The 17,919-nt window shown below is 41.0% G+C and overlaps 1 protein-coding gene across 2 annotated transcripts in view; it reads left to right on the forward strand.

Moving 5' to 3' along the window:
* The window catches only part of TMC7 (transmembrane channel like 7), a 58,471-nt gene extending 47,768 nt beyond the window's left edge, over positions 1 to 10,703 (forward strand). For both annotated transcript variants that reach the window (XM_006073936.4, XM_006073937.4), the window contains exons 14-16: positions 2,277 to 2,432; positions 7,751 to 7,829; positions 8,630 to 10,703. In XM_006073936.4, coding sequence (XP_006073998.2) covers positions 2,277 to 2,432; positions 7,751 to 7,829; positions 8,630 to 8,704 — 310 coding nt within the window. In that variant the 3' untranslated portion in view covers positions 8,705 to 10,703. The remainder of the gene's footprint in view (positions 1 to 2,276; positions 2,433 to 7,750; positions 7,830 to 8,629) is intronic.
* Positions 10,704 to 17,919: the final 7,216 nt, after the last annotated feature.

The following is a 17,919-nucleotide window of genomic DNA, read 5'->3' on the forward strand; positions in this document are numbered from 1 at the left end:
TGTCCTTTTCCAGGCCAGCACATACAGAACTCTTGTTCTTTTAATTTTTTAACTTTGAATTTTTAAAATAAGAAATGCATTCACATGGCATAGAATTGGAAAAGTATAGACGAGTATGTGGTAGAAATTCATCCTCCAGTTCTGTTTCCGGCTACTTAGTTTCTCTAAGACAGTCATATCTATATGTGTGTGTGTCCCTCTCGGTGGTTCTTTATTCCATTGTATGAATGGATCACAAATTGCTCATCCATTTTCTTAAACAACATTTAGGTTGTTTCCAGGAATCTATTTTTATCCCTAAAATAGGGCTGCAGTAGAAAATTTCCTACACAGAACTTTGTGATGTGACTATAGCCAATTCTTGTAAGCCTTAATTTTTTTCCCATTGTAATTTTATTTTTCCCTTTTTATTTAAAAAATTTTCAAATCTATAGAAAAGTTGAAAAAATAGCAGCAGCGACAGCTTATATACCCTTTACCTGGATGTCCCAACTGTTGCATCCTGCTACATTTGTCTTCTCTCTCTCTATGCATAATTTTTGTGTATGATGAACCACACCATGGTTGTAGGCATCATAACATTTCATTCCTAAATAGCTAAACCTTCACTTCCTAAAAGTAACGACATTCTTCCTATATAGCCACAATAACATTATCACACCTAAGAAAAATAATGCCAATATCATATTCCTGCCATTGCCAAGTTTCTCCAGTTGTCCACAAATAGTCTTTTAGAGCTTTATTTTGTAAATTAGGCTCTTTTTCAGGTTTTACTCATTACTTTTGGTTACCATGTTTCCTTAGTCTTTTTTAACCTTTAATTCTTCAAAAAGTTGAGGCCAGTTTCCTCACCTCTAAATTAATAGGCTGATGAGTGGTCTCCCCACATTCTAGAGCTGTCTGTTTTCTCACAGTGTCATTTATCTTGATCCTTTTTTTTTTAATTTCTGGTGCTCAATTTATTGCTGTTCTAGAATATCACCAGAGTATCTATCTTTGAGTAACAGGTTCTTTTTTTTTAACTGAAGTATAGTTAATTTTCAGTGTTGTGTTAGTTTCAGGTATACAGCAAAGTGATTTAGTTATGTAAATATATTCTTTTTCAGATTCTTTTCCTTTATAGGTTATTATAAAATACTGAATATAGTTCTCTGTGCTTTACAGTAGGTCCTTGTTGATTATCTGTTTTATATGTAGGTAATATGTATATGTCAGAGAAGGCAATGGCACCCCACTCCAGTACTCTTGCCTGGAAAATCCCATGGATGGAGGAGCCTAGTAGGCTGCAGTCCATGGGGTCACTAAGAGTCAGATATGACTGAGCAGTCAGACTTCACTTTCACTTTTCACTTTCCTGCATTGGAGAAGGAAATGGCAACCCACTCCAGTGTTCTTGCCTGGAGAATCCCAGGGACGGGGGAGCCTGGTGGGCTGCCGTCTATGGGGTCACACAGAGTCAGACAAACTGAAGCAACTTAGCAGCAGCAGCAGTATGTATATGTTAACCCCAAACTTCTAATTTATCCCTACCCACTCATCACCTTCTCCTTTGGTAACCATAAGTTTGTTTTGTATGTCTGTGGGTCTATTTCTGTTTTGTAAAAAAAGTTCATTTGATTCTTTTTTTTTTAGATTACACTCTAAAAAAAAGTAAATGGTAGATTTCTAGATTACACTTTAGATTATACCATTTCTCTGTCTGGCTTTCTTCACTTAATATGATAATCTTTAGGTCCATCTATTTGCAGCAAATGGCATTGTTTCATTCTTTTTTCTGGCTGAGTAATACTCCATTGTGTGTGTGTGTGTGTGTGTACCACATCTTCCTATTCATTCATCTATCGATGGGTACTTAGGTTGCTTCCATGAAGTGAACATTGGGGTGCATGCTGCTGCTGCTGCTAAGTTGCTTCAATCGTGTCTGACTCTGTGCAACCCCAGAGACGGCAGCCCACCAGGCTCCCCTGTTGGGGTGCGTGTATCTATTCAAATTAGAGTTTTCTCTGGATATATGCCCAGGAGTAAGAGTGCAGGATCATATATGGTAGCTCTATTTTTTAACTTGACCTTCTGTCCTCAATTTCTTGTAAACTGGAAATCAAGTCTAGGGACTTGAGACTTCAGGGTAAGCATTTTTGACTGGGATATTCCTGAAGGCCCATGCGGTCAGGCAGTTCCTTGTGGGTCCTGTTAATGCAGCTTTGCAGGCGTGCAGAGGCGGCTGCTCAGCCTGTGCTGCAGGCCTGGCCTGAGCCCCGTGCTTTGTGTCCTGGCAGCATCCCGTCCTCCAAAGCCTGCGGGCCGTTCACCAACTTCAACACCACCTGGGAGGTGGTCCCCAAGACAGTGAGCACCTTCCCCAACTCGCTGCAGACTCTGGTTTATGGCATCACTTCGGAAGCCTTCGCAGTGCCTTTTTTCATGATCATCTGGTAAGTGAGAACCACCTGGGCTCTGCAAGTGTTTTCCATCGAGACTGGTGGGCTGCTCTCCGCTGGGAAATGGAGGTCACCTGAGACACTGGTGTGCTACTGAACCTCTCTGGGCTGTACTTTACCTAATCCCTAAAATGTTGTAATAATAGTAATTCTTTCAGGATATCGTTGAACAGGTTCAGGGAGATCCCAAATATAAGGCACTTAGCTAGATGGCTGACTTATAAAATATAACCCAATAAACACTGCATATTATTAGTATTACTGCATATTATTAGTATCACAAAATTAGTTGCTCTTCAGAAAAGGAATTGATAACTGGGCTGAGAGAAAAGTACCAGTGTAGGAGCATGCCCTTGAATCCTGGCTCTACCATTTATAAGCTGTGTGGCCTCAGGTCATCAGATTTCCTCTCTGAGTCTTGATTTCCTCACCTGGAAAATGGGAATAAAAATGGCACATACCTTGTAGGGCTGTGAGAAGGACACATGGTGACACGTGTGAAGTGATTAGCAGAGGACCCGGCCCTTAGTGAAGGCTCAGTAATTGGGTGCAGAGGCGATGAAGGCTTTTGTGTAGAGATTCATTTTGCGTGTTAAAGTAATTCTAATCACAAATGTGTGTTGAGGGCTTACTTTGTACTAGGCACTGTTCTAATTACTGTCCATTCTCATCATTCATAAATTCCATATTTTTATGTATTGTAAAAATGCTTACTAGCTAAAATGTTTTTGTAACCAAAAAATCAATACTAGTGATGCTTTTTTGTGGTTATTTATGGAGTGCGTTACTCATGCATTGAGTAACAAAAAATGAGTTGCTTTGACATACAGTGTCTCAGTGCATTTATTATTCCACTGCTATAGTGGAATATCATAGACTGGGTCGCTAAATATTATTTCTCATGGTTCTGGAGCCTGGAAGTCTGGGATCAAGATTCCAATATGGTCAGATGAAGATCCTCTACAGACTTCTTGTATTCTGTAATGGCAGAAGGGACTAGGGAACTCTCTGATGTCTCTTTAATAGGGCACTAGTCCCATTTGTGAGGGCTTTATCCTTATGACCTAATCACTTCCCACAGGCCTACTTTCTAATACCATCACCTTGGGATTAGGACTTATATGAACTTTGGCAGGACACAGTATTCAAACCATAGCTCAGACTGTAACTAAGTATCCTAAATTTTAATGATCTGTTTATAGTGCCATGTTTCTTGCATTTCATGCTTTTGGTGGTGGGTGATTTTGCTGTTCATGCAGACATGAAGTGTTGTCTAGGGTTTTCTAAGTGCACGAAGCCTGGAATGTGTTTTATGCAGAGACTGTGCTTGTTAGAATCAGCGAACTAAAATGGACTGGAGTGGGTGAATTTAACTCTGATGACCATTATATCTACTACTGCGGGCAGGAATCCCTCAGAAGAAATGGAGTAGCCATCATGGTCAACAAAAGAGTTCGAAATGCAGTACTTGGATGCAATCTCAAAAACGACAGAATGATCTCTTTTTGTTTCCAAGGCAAACCATTCAATATCACAGTAATCCAAGTTTTGCCCCAAGTAACGCTGAAGAAGCTGAAGTTGAACAGTTCTATGAAGACCTACAAGACCTTTTAGAACTAACACCCCAAAAAGATGTCCTTTTCATTATAGGGGACTGGAATGCAAAAGTAGGAAGTCAAGAAACACCTGGAGTAACAGGCAAATTTGGCCTTGGAATATGGAATGAAGCAGGGCAAAGACTAATAGAGTTTTGCCAAGAAAATGCACTGGTCATAGCAAACACCCTCTTCCAACAACACAAGAGAAGACTCTACACATGGACATTACCAGATGATCAACACCGAAATCAGATTAATTATATTCTTTGCAGCCAAAGATGGAGAAGCTCTATACAGTCAACAAAAACAAGACCAGGAGCTGACTGTGGCTCAGATCATGAACTCCTTGTTGCCAAATTCAGACTTAAATTGAAGAAAGTAGGGAAAACCACTAGACCATTCAGGTATGACCTAAATCAAATCCCTTATGATTATACAGTGGAAGTGAGAAATAGATTTAAGGGACTAGATCTGATAGATAGAGTACCTGATGAACTATGGATGGAGGTTCGTGACATTGTACAGGAGACAGGGATCAAGACTATCCCCATGGAAAAGAAATGCAAAAAAGCAAAATGGCTATCTGGGGAGGCCTTACAAATAGCTGTGAAAAGAAGAGAAGCGAAACCAAGGAGAAAAGGAAAGATATAACCATCTGAATGCAGAGTTCCAAAGAATAGCAAGAAGAGATAAGAAGGCCTTCCTCAGTGATCAATGAAAAGAAATAAAGGAAAACAACAGAATGGGAAAGACTAGAGATCTCTTCAAGAAAATTAGAGATACCAAGGGAACATTACATGCAAAGATGGGCTCAATAAAGGACAGAAATTGTATGGACCTAACAGAAGCAGAAGATATTAAGAAGAGGTGGCAAGAATACACAGAAGAACTGTACAAAAAAGATCTTCACGACCCAGATAATCACGATGGTGTGATCACTGACCTAGAGCCAGACATCCTGGAATGTGAAGTCAAGTGGGCCTTAGAAAGCATCACTGTGAACAAAGCTAGTGGAAGTGATGGAATTCCAGTTGAGCTCTTTCAAATCCTGAAAGATGATGCTGTGAAAGTGCTGCACTCAATATGCCAGCAAATTTGGAAAACTCAGCAGTGGCCACAGGACTGGAAAAGGTCAGTTTTCATTCCAATCCCAAAGAAAGGCAATGCCAAAGAATGCTCAAACTACCACACAATTGCACTCATCTCACACGCTAGTAAAGTAATGCTCAAAATTCTCCAAGCCAGGCTTCAGCAATACGTGAACCGTGAACTTCCAGTTGTTCAAGCTGGTTTTAGAAAAGGCAGAGGAACCAGAGATCAAATTGCCAACATCCTCTGGATCATGGAAAAAGCAAGAGAGTTCCAGAAAAACATCTAGAAATGCTTTATGGACTATGCCAAAGCCTTTTGACTGTGTGGATCACAATAAACTGTGGAAAATTCTGAAAGAGATGGGAATACCAGAACACCTGACCTGCCTCTTCAGAAACCTGTATGCAGGTCAGGAAGCAACAGTTAGAACTGGACATAGAACAACAGACTGGTTCCAAATAGGAAAAGGAGTACATCAAGCCTGTATATTGTCATCCTGCTTATTTAACTTCTATGCAGAGTACATCATGAGAAACGCTGGGCTGGAAGAAGCACAAGCTGGAATCAAGATTGCTGGGAGAAATATCAATAACCTCAGCTATGCAGATGACACCACCCTTAAGGCAGAAAGTGAAGAGGAACTAAAAAGCCTCTTGATGAAGGTGAAAGAGGAGAGTGAAAAAGTTGGCTTAAAGCTCAACACTCAGAAAACGAAGATCATGGCATCTGGTCCATCACTTCATGGGAAATAGATGGGGAAACAATGGAAACAGTGTCAGACTTTATTTTCTTGGGCTCCAAAATCACTGCAGATGGTGATTGCAGCCATGAAATTAAAAGACACTTACTCCTTGGAAGAAAAGTTATGACCAACCTAGATAGCATATTCAAGAGCAGAGACATTACTTTGCCAACAAATGTCCGTCTAGTCAAGGCTATGGTTTTCCCAGTGGTCATGCATATGGATGTGAGAATTGGACTGTGAAGAAAGCTGAGCACCAAAGAATTGATGCTTTTGAACTGTGGTGTTGGAGAAGACTCTTGAGAGTCCCTTGGACTGCTAGGAGATCCATCCAGTCCATTCTGAAGGAGATCAGCCCTGGGATTTCTTTGGAAGGAATGATGCTAAAGCTGAAACTCCAGTACTTTGGCCACCTCATGCAAAGAGTTGACTCATTGGAAAAGACTCTGATGCTGGGAGGGATTGGGGGCAGGAGGAGAAGGGGACGACAGAGGATGAGATGGCTGGATGGCATCACTGACTCAATGGACATGAGTCTGAGTGAACTCCGGGAGATGGTGATGGACAGGGAGGCCTGGTGTGCTGCGATTCATGGGGTCGCAAAGAGTCGGACACGACTGAGCGACTGAACTGAACTGAACTGTGCTTGTTAAATACGCTTCATTCAGGCACACATCATGGTGCTGTTGGCTGTGAGTTCAGTGATATTAAATAAGGTGTCTTTAAATAGAAACAATTATTATGTATTAATAACTTTCTTTCTCAAGAAACATAAAAGAAACTATTGATCAGCTGACAAAAATGTTGTGACCAGAGGCATAAAGGAACCTGTTCTGTATTTCCTTTGGGACCATTGTTTCAGAATTCACTGGTTCAGTTTCCTGGAAACTATAGAACTACCACAAATCACCGAGTTGATTGTAGCTTACCTGTTCTAACTCCTGCAGTCATCGGTTATCCTATGAGGTAGATATTACTACAGTAAAATCCCACAATGATGCAAGAAAAGGGTTAAAAAATTTATTTGTTAAAGGTAAGATACCTTTAATGTTAATACAATGATGTGGGAGTTGTAGCCCATTAGCCTGGAATTCCTCGGATCCTGGAATCCAGTGGCTCCATCATTGTTGGTTCACTCCAGCTGTGGTCTGGCTGCTGCCATCTGGGGTGGTTACCTGATCTGGCTTCCACATCATTGGGGGTCACTCTTGACCTTGGCCATGGGGACTTCCAGAAGAGAAGACTGACATCCCTGATTCCAGTGGCCCTCACTTCCTCAGCCTTCTCTGGGGAGATTAAACAGGCAGCCACCTCCCCTTCATGGATGATGTTGCCTGCTGTTTACCTGGGCACTTGCCCTTCACTTCACTTGTCTGTCTTCTCAAAGATAATAATTTCAACCACCCATAACTGAGGTCTGGGGCTGCACAGAAAACAGGAGAAATTGCCAGTTGCTTTTATTCAGAATTGTATTATGTTAGGCTTGTTATCACTGGGTTTTACTCTGTTATCCCCATTTTACAGATGAGGGGGCTGAGGCCAGAGAGGCTCCACAGTGATCATCCACAGTCACTTTATTCTGTGTTGAGCTGAGCTTCTGGCCCATCTCCTCCTCGCTCCCCTCTCCTGTGTGTGCCAGCGGAGATTCAAGAGCTTTAGTATTAACTTAGAAAGCAAGGTAGGAATCGGTCTCTGCTGCCATTGCCAAATAAAACCTCTCTGGCTATTTCTGATGCTCTCTGCTTGGGAGAGGTGTGGGTTTTCTTTTTTTCTTCTGTTCAAACAAAAGTAAAACTGTTCCAGGCCAAGTGGGTTGGGTCGTTTTGCAGTGGCCTTCAGATGGTACAAACTCCCTAGTGACTTCTCGCCTTATGTTGCAGCCTCATTATGTTTTACTTCATCGCCCTAGCCGGAGCACACAAGCGGGTGGTCGTCCAGCTCCGAGAGCAGCTGAACCTGGTAAGAAAGCTCCGGTCCCGGGTGTCAGGGCCAGGGATGTTTATGGCAGGACACGGAAAGGAATGGGGAGCTTCTCCCAGGGAGAGAGAGTGGGACACTGCATCACCACTCCCCCAGAACTCTGCCTTCAGGCTCCATCCTCATACTGTGCTGGGATGCAGAGGTGAAGAAAGGAGACAGACTGCTCAGTGGCTAAAGGAAAAAGATACATTCCGATTGCGATAACTGCTGTAAGGATGGCGTAGATGAGCTAGTTAGAGGGTGCCTGGTGGACCATCTGCTGCTGAGATAGCAGCCATTTCAGCAGGAAGTGACGATGGAGCCAAGACTTGAATGATGAGAAGGAGGCAGTTATGGGAGGTCTTGGGTATGAGAGTAACAGGCAGAGACAACAGCGAGGTCTGGGCCCAGGAGGAAGGGCAGTCTGCACGGAGGGTGCATGATGGGAAAGGCAAGGCAAGCTTGAGTCACAGCACTGGTTGAGGGTGCTGGTGAGAAGTCTGGGTTTAATTCTGAGTGTGATAAGAAGCCACTGGAGGGTGTTGTCCAAGTCTGATGTTCATTTTTTTTTTTTTTTGTGATGTTCATTTTTAAAAGAACATTTTTACAAGGCTGCTTTGTGAACTGGGGGCTGGGGTAGGGGGGTCTGGGGGGCAAGAATGAAAGACACAGTTTGGAGGTCACTGGAGGTCCAGTAGTTTGGATCCTTGGCCTTGAATCTGATAGGTAATTTCTTGGGTTGAAATAATATTTGTTTCCAAATATATTGACTGTGCTGTTGAACCTATCTCTGTTTTTAGGAAAGTCGTGACAAGCGTTATCTAATCCAGAAACTCACAGAAGCCCAGAGGGATCTGAGGAACCGGCTAGACTGACGGGGAGATGCTGCCGCCTGTGGCTTACAGGCTGGCCTGGTGACCTACCAGCCTACAATATCTGTCGGGGATTTTAGCGGAAATTTTAAAATACATTTTTCTGGAGTTTGGGCCTTTCCTGAAAGTGGCTCCATACGTGCAGCTCCAGTGGCCGTGTTTACATTAACAGGTCCCTGTCCTTAGGGCATTAGTAAAGCAGATTCAAAACCATGTCTTCTGCCTGTAACCCAGCAGCTCAGGGGCAACTTAACCAAAACACTGACTTTGAAGCTTTTCAACTGAAATTGAGGAGAGACCACTCATGTTTTTACAAGCTCACTTGTATCGTCTTTTAAAGTTAACTGTGGAGGTCATCAGTCCATGAGCCTGGGTTCGTTCTTTTGAACCAGGTTTTGGGGGTTTAGGCTGAGAGGTGTTCCCTTAAGAAGCAGTGACTCTTGTGAATGGTTCTGTATACTTAAAATGCAGAAACCCTGGAATCATGATGTTTGAAACAGGTGGTGGAGCATGGAGAGGATGGTTATGTAATTTCAGTAATGTGGTAATATGTAATATGAGAGTAATACTGTATGACAGAGAAAAGCCCTTCCTGCCGTGTGAATAAGGAAGGCCCCGAGGGCCTTGGATTGAGCCCGTGATGGGGGAGCAGCCACAGCTTGGTAGCCTGGATTTCATAGCTTCCTGGGCATGTTGCTGCAGCCTCATTACTCAGGGGAAGCTGCTTTAAGGGCCTGGATAGTCACAACCTTCCATTCCCTTCTGGTCCTGGGTTTGGAGATTTGGCAGAGGGTTCTGTGCCATCAAGATTAAGAGGCAGAGTGCATCTCGCTCTGCCAAAGGCCGCGTCCCTTCCTGCACTGAGCTCTCTGAATGTCACTTCACGATTCGGAGCCAGGCTGGAAGGGGCTGTTGAGTGTTTGAGTGTTGGGGGCACGTGGGCTGCAGCATCAGGCCAGCCTTTGGCAGTGTACCCAACCAGACCGAATGCTGGAGCTTTTAAATGTACGTATGCATAGTTTTAAGGGCTCTTGTTTTTCTTGTGCTTAAAATTTTTAATTTCATTTTACAAAATATGTAGATATCTCTTAAGACTTCTGTTACCATAAAAACCTTATGCAATGAATACCTCAGTATAAGCTTACCTGAAATTAATAGCTTTAAACCCTTTCACATAAGCCTTGATTATAGTTTAATCAGTTTTCATTCTAATACCTTCAGAATCTTTTCCAAAGTACTGTAGTTTTGTAATGGACTGTCTGTGCCCTCCTTCTCATGTTTTCCTTCCTTTCACTGGCTCATTAAACCTTTCCTTGGGTTTGCCTGGCATGTAAAGGTGGGTGCAGGTTTTAGAAAGCTGCTGTTATAAAGACTATTTCCCACCCCCAGGACTCTCCCATTACTCAAAAATGATTCACTCCTTGCTCTTAGAAACAAAGCAAGCTCACCATAGTTAACACAAGTCTATCTACTTGTCCCTTTGCCAGACTTTTTTTTTTTTTGCTCTTCTACAGTTAGTATTAACACAGGGTATTTTTAAAAACTATAAAACTGATGAGCTTTTTAAGCTTTTCATACCTTTTTAAGGTTTATGAATATTTCAGTCTAATAACTAGTATGGAATTTTGAACAAATGAAAGTTCATTCCATCCTCACTTAAAAAATTCTAAATTGTTGGCATTTTTGCCTAAAGAATTTATATGTAGCGCATTCTTGCCTTCAGCATGCTTCTGAGAACAGTCAAGTATTCTGTGCAGCGTGTGTGTGTTTGTGTATGTGTGTGTTGGAAGCTCTGTTTTCTTTCCCTGTTACTATACTGAAATATGCTAATATATTCATCTTAGGTAAATGCTGCTAATTTGCATACTTCATACTTGAATTTTTTAATATTTTGATAATTTTAATAACTGCAGGAGATGTCTGTATAATTGTTAAAGTGCAGCTCTCTCTAACAAATGTGCATTAAAACTACTGATTAAACTGTATCTTGAAGGTTTTAAAATGTGATTGTGTGTGATTGGAGGGGGTCTTGTCAGTAATCTAATGACCATAGAAAACTATAACAGTTTGTAATGTTACTCTTTGCCTTTTCCTAGAATCAGAGAGAAGATAGATTTAATTTTAGAAAATCATCAAATGAGTGCTATTAAGACTCTCTTTTAAGCCAAGGAGGGATGTATGTGTGTGTGTTTTAAACTTAAAAGACATAGTTATTTCAAGCATTCCCTATCCCACCTCCCAGAGGAATTTTATTCTCCCAGAAAATTATATAATATATATTCAAGCAGATATGTATCTATAGTTGTATGCATGATATTTATTTATTTCTGAGCATCTCCTTTTTTCCTCCTTAATAATATCTTGAAGATCTTGAAGAGTAGCTACCCATTCTTTTTTATGAGTACATGGCATTCTTCCATATGTCATTGTATACTTTCATAATCATTTACCAGTGCTGGATACTTAGTTTTCAGGCACTATCCACTCCCTGACCCCACACACCTCATTATAAACACTGGGAGTTGGAATTTTGAAAGTCCATGCAAACATTTCTCTTTTCTCTGTTCTACCCCATTTGGCTTCAGGTTTTTTTTTTGTTTTTTTGTTGTTTTTTTTTTGTTGTTTTTACATAAAATGCATTTATTTATTAAAAGTTCAATATTATTTTTTTTTAATTTTTAATTGGAGGATAGTTGCTTTACACTGTTGTGTAGGTTTCTGCCATTAAACAACGTGAATCAACCATAAGTATACATATATCCCCCCACCTTAAAACCTCCCTTCCAACCCCCCACCCCAGCTTCAGGTTCTTGTTCTTTATCAAGACAGCCTTGCACTTCCTTGCATTCACAAAATATTCTCATCCCAGTAGAGAAGAATCCAGTTACACAGGTCTTTAATTTGTATTAACTCTGTTAGCAAAGTAAATTTCTGCAGCCTCATGTCTGATTGCAGATACTCACTTGAGTAAGTATTGGAGAGGGCTTTCCTGGAGGTTCAGTCAGTAAAGAATCTGCCTGCAATGTGGGAGACCTGGTTTCGATACCTGGGTTGGGAAGATCCCCTGGAGGAGGGCATGGCAACCCATTCCAGTAGTCTTGCCTGGAGAATCCCCATAGTCAGGAGCCTGGTGGGCCACATACAGTCCATGGGGTTGCAAAGAGTTGGATACGGCTGAGAGACTAAGAAGAGCAGAGCAGAAGAAAAGAATTAAAGGGATGGCACAGCAAGGTCTGATCTCTAGGAAGATAGAACTTTTTAATGTGTCTTCTTTATATAGGGTGTTACTTTATTAGTAAATTTCATTTGGTATATTTTCTTTCCAATACATGGGATGTGCTTGGGACTATAGAGTGGCTTTCTAACTTGCTTAGTTGCATAAGTTTTTACAGGTTTCCTTACCTTTCTGAGATAAAGTACCCTCGTTTTTAAAATGAAAAAATAACTGAATTCACTTTTATTTTTGAGGATTGAATTAGGGAATAATAATAAACTGTGGAAAATTCTTCAAGAGATGGGAACACCAGACCACCTGACCTGCCTCTTGAGAAACCTATATGCAGGTCAGGAAGCAACAGTCAGAACTGGACATGGAACAACAGACTGGTTCCAAATAGGAAAAGAAGTATGTCAAGGCTGTATATTGTCACACTGCTTATGTAACTTATATGCAGGGTACATCATGAGAAACGCTGGGCTGGAAGAAGCACAAGCTGGAATCAAGATTGCCGGGAGAAATATCAATAACCTCAGCTATGCAGACGATACCACCCTTATGGCAGAAAGTGAAGAGGAACTAAAAAAAAGCCTCTTGATGAAGGTGAAAGAGGAGAGTGAAAAAGTTGGCTTAAAGCTCAACATTCAGAAAACTAAGGTCATGGCATGTGGTCCCAACACTTCATGGGAAATAGATGGGGAAACAGTGGAAACAGTGTCAGACTTTATTTTGGGGAGCTCCAAAATCACTGCAGATGGTGATTGCAGCCATGAAATTAAAAGACACTTACTCCTTGGAAGAAAAGTTATGACCAACCTAGATAGCATATTAAAAAGCAGAGACATTACTTTGCCAACAAATGTCCGTCTAGTCAAGGCTATGGTTTTTCCAGTGGTCATGCATATGGATGTGAGAGTTGGAGCGTGAAGAAAGCTGAGCGCCAAAGAATTGATGCTTTTGAACTGTGGTGTTGGAGAAGACTCTTGAGAGTCCCTTGGACTGCAAGGAGATCCAACCAGTCCATTCTAAAGGAGATCCGTCCTAGATGTTCTTTGGAAGGACTGATGCAGAAGCTGAAACTCCAATACTTTGGCCACCTCATGTGAAGAGTTGACTTATTGGAAAAGACTCTGATGCTGGGAGGGATTGGGGGCAGGAGGAAAAGGGGATGACAAAGGATGAGATGGCTGGATGGCATCACCGACTCAATGGACATGAGTTTGAGTGAACTCTGGGAGCTGGTGGTGGCCAGGAAGGCCTGGCGTGCTGTGATTCATGGGGTCTCAAAGAGTCGGACACAACTAAGCGACTGAACTGAACTGAATGAAGCCTTTTCATTATGAAATTTTGCTTTTTCATTACAAAAATACTTGTTTATTATAGAAATTTGAAAGCTATAGAGAAAAAAGAAGTGAATCATGTATAAGCAACATTTATGGACGTCCACTGTTAACCTTGGCAAAATGCCTCATAAGGTAGAAAGAACAGAGTGAGGGATGGAAGACAAGAACAAAAGGAAGAAAAATAAAAATTCTCATTTCTTTTTCATAAGTGTTGTCTCACTTTATCCAAAGTTCTTTATAAGCATTTCAGTGGGCTACATAACATCATACAGATGGGCCACGACTTTTTTTTTACATTCTGCTGCAGCTCAACATTCATTTTGTTTCCAAATGTCCCTGATGACAAATAATGAAGACACAAAAATCTCTGTCAACATTTTTTTCCTTTTTTTTTTTTTTGAGATAGAGACCTGGAAATGGGATTACAGCCAAGGTTTAGAACATTGCAAGGCTTTTGAGAACAAGATTTACATTCAGGAGCTTTACGTGAGAATGTTACACACCTTCACTTTCACCAAGTATTAGGAGTTAAAAAGCTGGACTATCCTGGTGGTCCAGTGGTTAAGAGTCTGCCTGCCAATGCAGAGGATTCAGGTTCAATCCCTAGTCTGGGAGGATCCCACATACCACGCTCAGAGCAACTAAGCCCATGCACCGCAGTTACTGAGCCTGTGCCCTAGAGCCTGTGCTCCACAAGAGAAGCCACTGCAGCTGGAGAATAGCCCCCTCTTGCTGCAACTAGAGAAAGCACATGAGCAGCAACGAAGACCCAGAGCAGTCAGAAATAGTTACATAACAGTCAATTACAATTTTAAATCATTGCAGTGCTAAGCTGCTAAGTCACTTCAGTCGTGTCCGACTCTGTGAGATCCCATAGACGGCAGCCCACCAGGCTCCCCCGTCCCTGGGATTCTCCAGGCAAGAACACTGGAGTGGGTTGCCATTTCCTTCTCCAATGCATGAAAGCGAAAAGTGAAAGTGAAGTCGCTCAGTCGTGTCCAACCCTCAGCAACCCCATGGGCTGCAGCCTACCAGGCTCCTCCGTCCATGGGATTTTCCAGGCAAGAGTACTGGAGTGGGGTGCCATTGCCTTCTCCATGCAGTGTTGTTAGGGAAATTAAAATGGAGGAAGTTTTGTTCAGGCTACAGAAGTAGGAGAGCAGGCCTCTGACCTGCTTCTGACCTGCCTGGACACTGCAAAGATTCTGTGCCTGCCTGCCAGCACAGCAAGTCAGGCAGCACTTTAGATAAAAAAGGAGTGGTCTTGGAATTCTTGAGTTACCAGAGGTCTAGCCAACCCCTCAGGGTCTAACAAAATCCCATGGCTCATAGGGTAAAACAAACAGCATTGTAAAGAGGTGAAAGTAAAACCAGAGCTGCATTTTTGCATGCAAACAGATAATGATAACTATTTGCGGCCTGGGATTATAAACAGGAGCCCCTGAAACTGCAATCTGAAGCCTCACCCTTGGGATGGATGCACAGCCCGGTATCTTTTCCCAATCGAGACTCCAGATTGCTGTTAACAAGAAACTTCCCAGCACTGTTCAAGTCTGGATGTAGGCTGGCCCAATTTGACGATGTATGTACTGTTAACTTCTCTCTATTGTTCCTATTTTTTTTTTCTTTTAATGACTGTATATTGAAATTAAGTCAAATCTATTAAAAATTGAAATTGTTTATGTGTGTAACAAGTGGTTTCTTGTGTAAATGAATCCTTCAAAACTAAGAGGAAAGTAAAACTTTCAGCAAAACATAAATTGGTGCTGTGAGCAAGATTCATGAAACAAAATGCCACTCAAGAAGAAAGAGGTTAAAACTAATCAAGTTTTTATTTCTGGATGGGAAGATTTGCCTTATGACTCGTTAGCTATTGAATGGAGCATATGCACTGGATTGTGTGAGAAATGGGACCTCAAATTAAAGCGAGCTGAACCTTTAGTAGTTACTGAACATTTGTGGCTCGTGCTAACTGAGAAAAGACAAGAATATACCACACTGGTAGGAGAAGCTGAATCCTCTCTGCCTACCATAAGGTGCATGGAGCTAAATTAAGATTAGTGAAGAGAAATTAAAATTGGAGAAAGAGTTAGGCAATTTGCAAGGACGATTATCCATGTTCCAATGTCAAAATTACATTTTAGCTGACCAAGTCTCCACTTTTAAAGTCAGTAGCCAAAAAAGCCACTGTAAAGTTTGCACAAGCTAAATATTGAAATTGGTACAGCCAGGTTAACAAAAAGAAAGTTTATCTGGCAATAGCTAAAACAGCAGTAGCCTGGGACCTTAATGCTTGAGATGGAAGGTTAATCCCTCCAAAATTCAGGGACCTGCCCAGACTCTAAACTTTTGGGGAATACAATGGGCTAAAGGACATAAAGAGATTTTACCTAAGGCTAAACAAAAGATAATGGAATTTCAGACTTCTGAGACAAAAGGCACAAAAATGCATAAAGGATATTTGGCTTCTGGTGACAGCATATTCCACATTTGGGCCAGATACTGAGCCCACTTGACAGAGTAACTCCACGTGAAGAAACTTTTACAGAAAGAAAATGTAAATGAGGTAAGCGCTTTTAGATAAACTCTATTAGGAATAATTATGCTTGGGCAATGTGTACCTAAAACAGTTTCTCCAGATTTGGTAACTTGAATTTCTAGGCTTGTGCTAAATCACGTTAAATGATGGAAGTTTATTAAATAATTAGGCCATTTCCAAATAAAATGCTCAAATAATTACTAAACACTGGTTTCTATTTATAGAAAAAAGGTTTAGAACTATTAGTGAATATGTTTGGTACCATCCTGAGATGTTCTCTATAAGAAAGCAAGTATTTTTAGAAATTATCACTGGTATTTTAGGTTCACCAATGTACAGAATGCTAATCTAAAGGAGAGTTCATGGTTGCTTAAGGAAAGTAGAATGTGTGTTTTTAGTAAAGTATGAGGAATGGAATTGCAGTTTGTTAAGGGAAAGGAAAGGTCTGACTTACAGGTATCTGTTTCTGAATGGGAAAATAAAGTTATGGATACAGAAAATATTCATAGGTAAATATAAAACAGATCACTTAAAGGGTAAATAAACTTAAGTCTATTATCAAAGGCACTTCAGCATCCCAGGGAAACTTCTACCATGCATAAAACTGTTTTCTCAGGGTCCACTTTCCACAAACCTTTCTTATCATAAAAATCTGTATGTTCAGATAAAATGTTATCAGTCATAATTCTAGTTATTGTATTAAATGTTACATGTCACAGCAGTAACCAAGCTACTTTGTCAATTGCAATATAATCAGATTTTAAAGTTTCCTTCTTAAGCCATTTGTCACATGGATAGCTCATGCTTCCACTCTGATGCCTTTGTGAAAAAAGATGCTATCACCTGGTCAAGATTTACAGAAAGGACCTAAGAGTACATTAAAATTAACTAGATAAACCAATTTTGTTATTAACAGTAAGCTATTATCCGACTAGAAGTTGGCTTTCTCTCTCTGTTAAGATGATAACAAAGTTTTCTTGGAATGTGGCTTCTGATAACAGAGTATGTGAATGTCTTTGCCTTGAAGTGATTTACATTTGTTTTTAAAGGGTTTTGTTACTTTGGTAAAGTAAATAAATGTTATTTCACAGTCATCTGTGAAGGTTGTGCCACACATAAATAAAACTCATTCTGCTTCTACAAAAAATTAACCCCTCATTGTCAGACTTTTGCTATCCTGATGTCCTTAGGACAAGGCACAGTCTACTTCTCAATCAAAGAATGTAAAATAGCTATTTAAAATAGCTATAAATCAAACAGTCTAGGCTATGGGAAACCCAAGATGGCCACTTGGCTTTTCCCAGTCCCCTTACAAACCTCACTTTTTATTTGATGGGATAAAGGCTTCCTTGGCTGCAGGGTTAATACCCTTACACACACAAACACATACAGACAAATTTTATGTTTCACTGAATATTAAATTCTGGTTTTGTTAATTGAGATGTTGACCAAGACTAACTTATAGACAGAGTACATCATGAGAAACGCTGGGCTGGATGAAGCACAAGCTGGAATCAAGATTGCCGAGAGAAATGTCAATAACCTCAGATATGCAGATGACACCACCCTTATGGCAGAAAGTGAAGAAGAAACAAAGAGCCTCTTGATGAAAGTGAGAGAGGAGAGTGAAAAAGTTGGCTTAAAGCTCAACATTCAGAAAACAAAGAACATGGCATCCAGTCCCATCACTTCATGGCAAATAGATGGGGTAACAGTGGAAACAGTGGCAGATTTTATTCTAGGGGGCTCCAAAATCACTGCAGATGGTGACTGCAGCCATGAAATTAAAAGACACTCCTTGGAAGGAAAGTTATGACCAACCTAGACAGCATATTAAAAAGCAGAGATGTTACTTTGCCAACAAAGGTCCGTCTAGTCAAGGCTATGGTTTTTCCAGTGGTCATGTATGGATGTGAGAGTTGGAGCGTGAAGAAAGCTGAGCGCTGAAGAATTGATGCTTTTGAACTGTTGGAGAAGACTCTTGAGAGTCCCTTAGACTGCAAGGAGATCCAACCAGTCCATCCTAAAGGAAATCAGTCCTGAATATTCATTGGAAGGACTGATACTGAAGTTGAAACTCCAAAACTTTGGCCACCTGATGCGAAGAGCTGACTTCTTT

Source organism: Bubalus bubalis, chromosome 24, assembly GCF_019923935.1.
Source record: "Bubalus bubalis isolate 160015118507 breed Murrah chromosome 24, NDDB_SH_1, whole genome shotgun sequence".
NCBI lineage: Eukaryota > Metazoa > Chordata > Mammalia > Artiodactyla > Bovidae > Bubalus > Bubalus bubalis.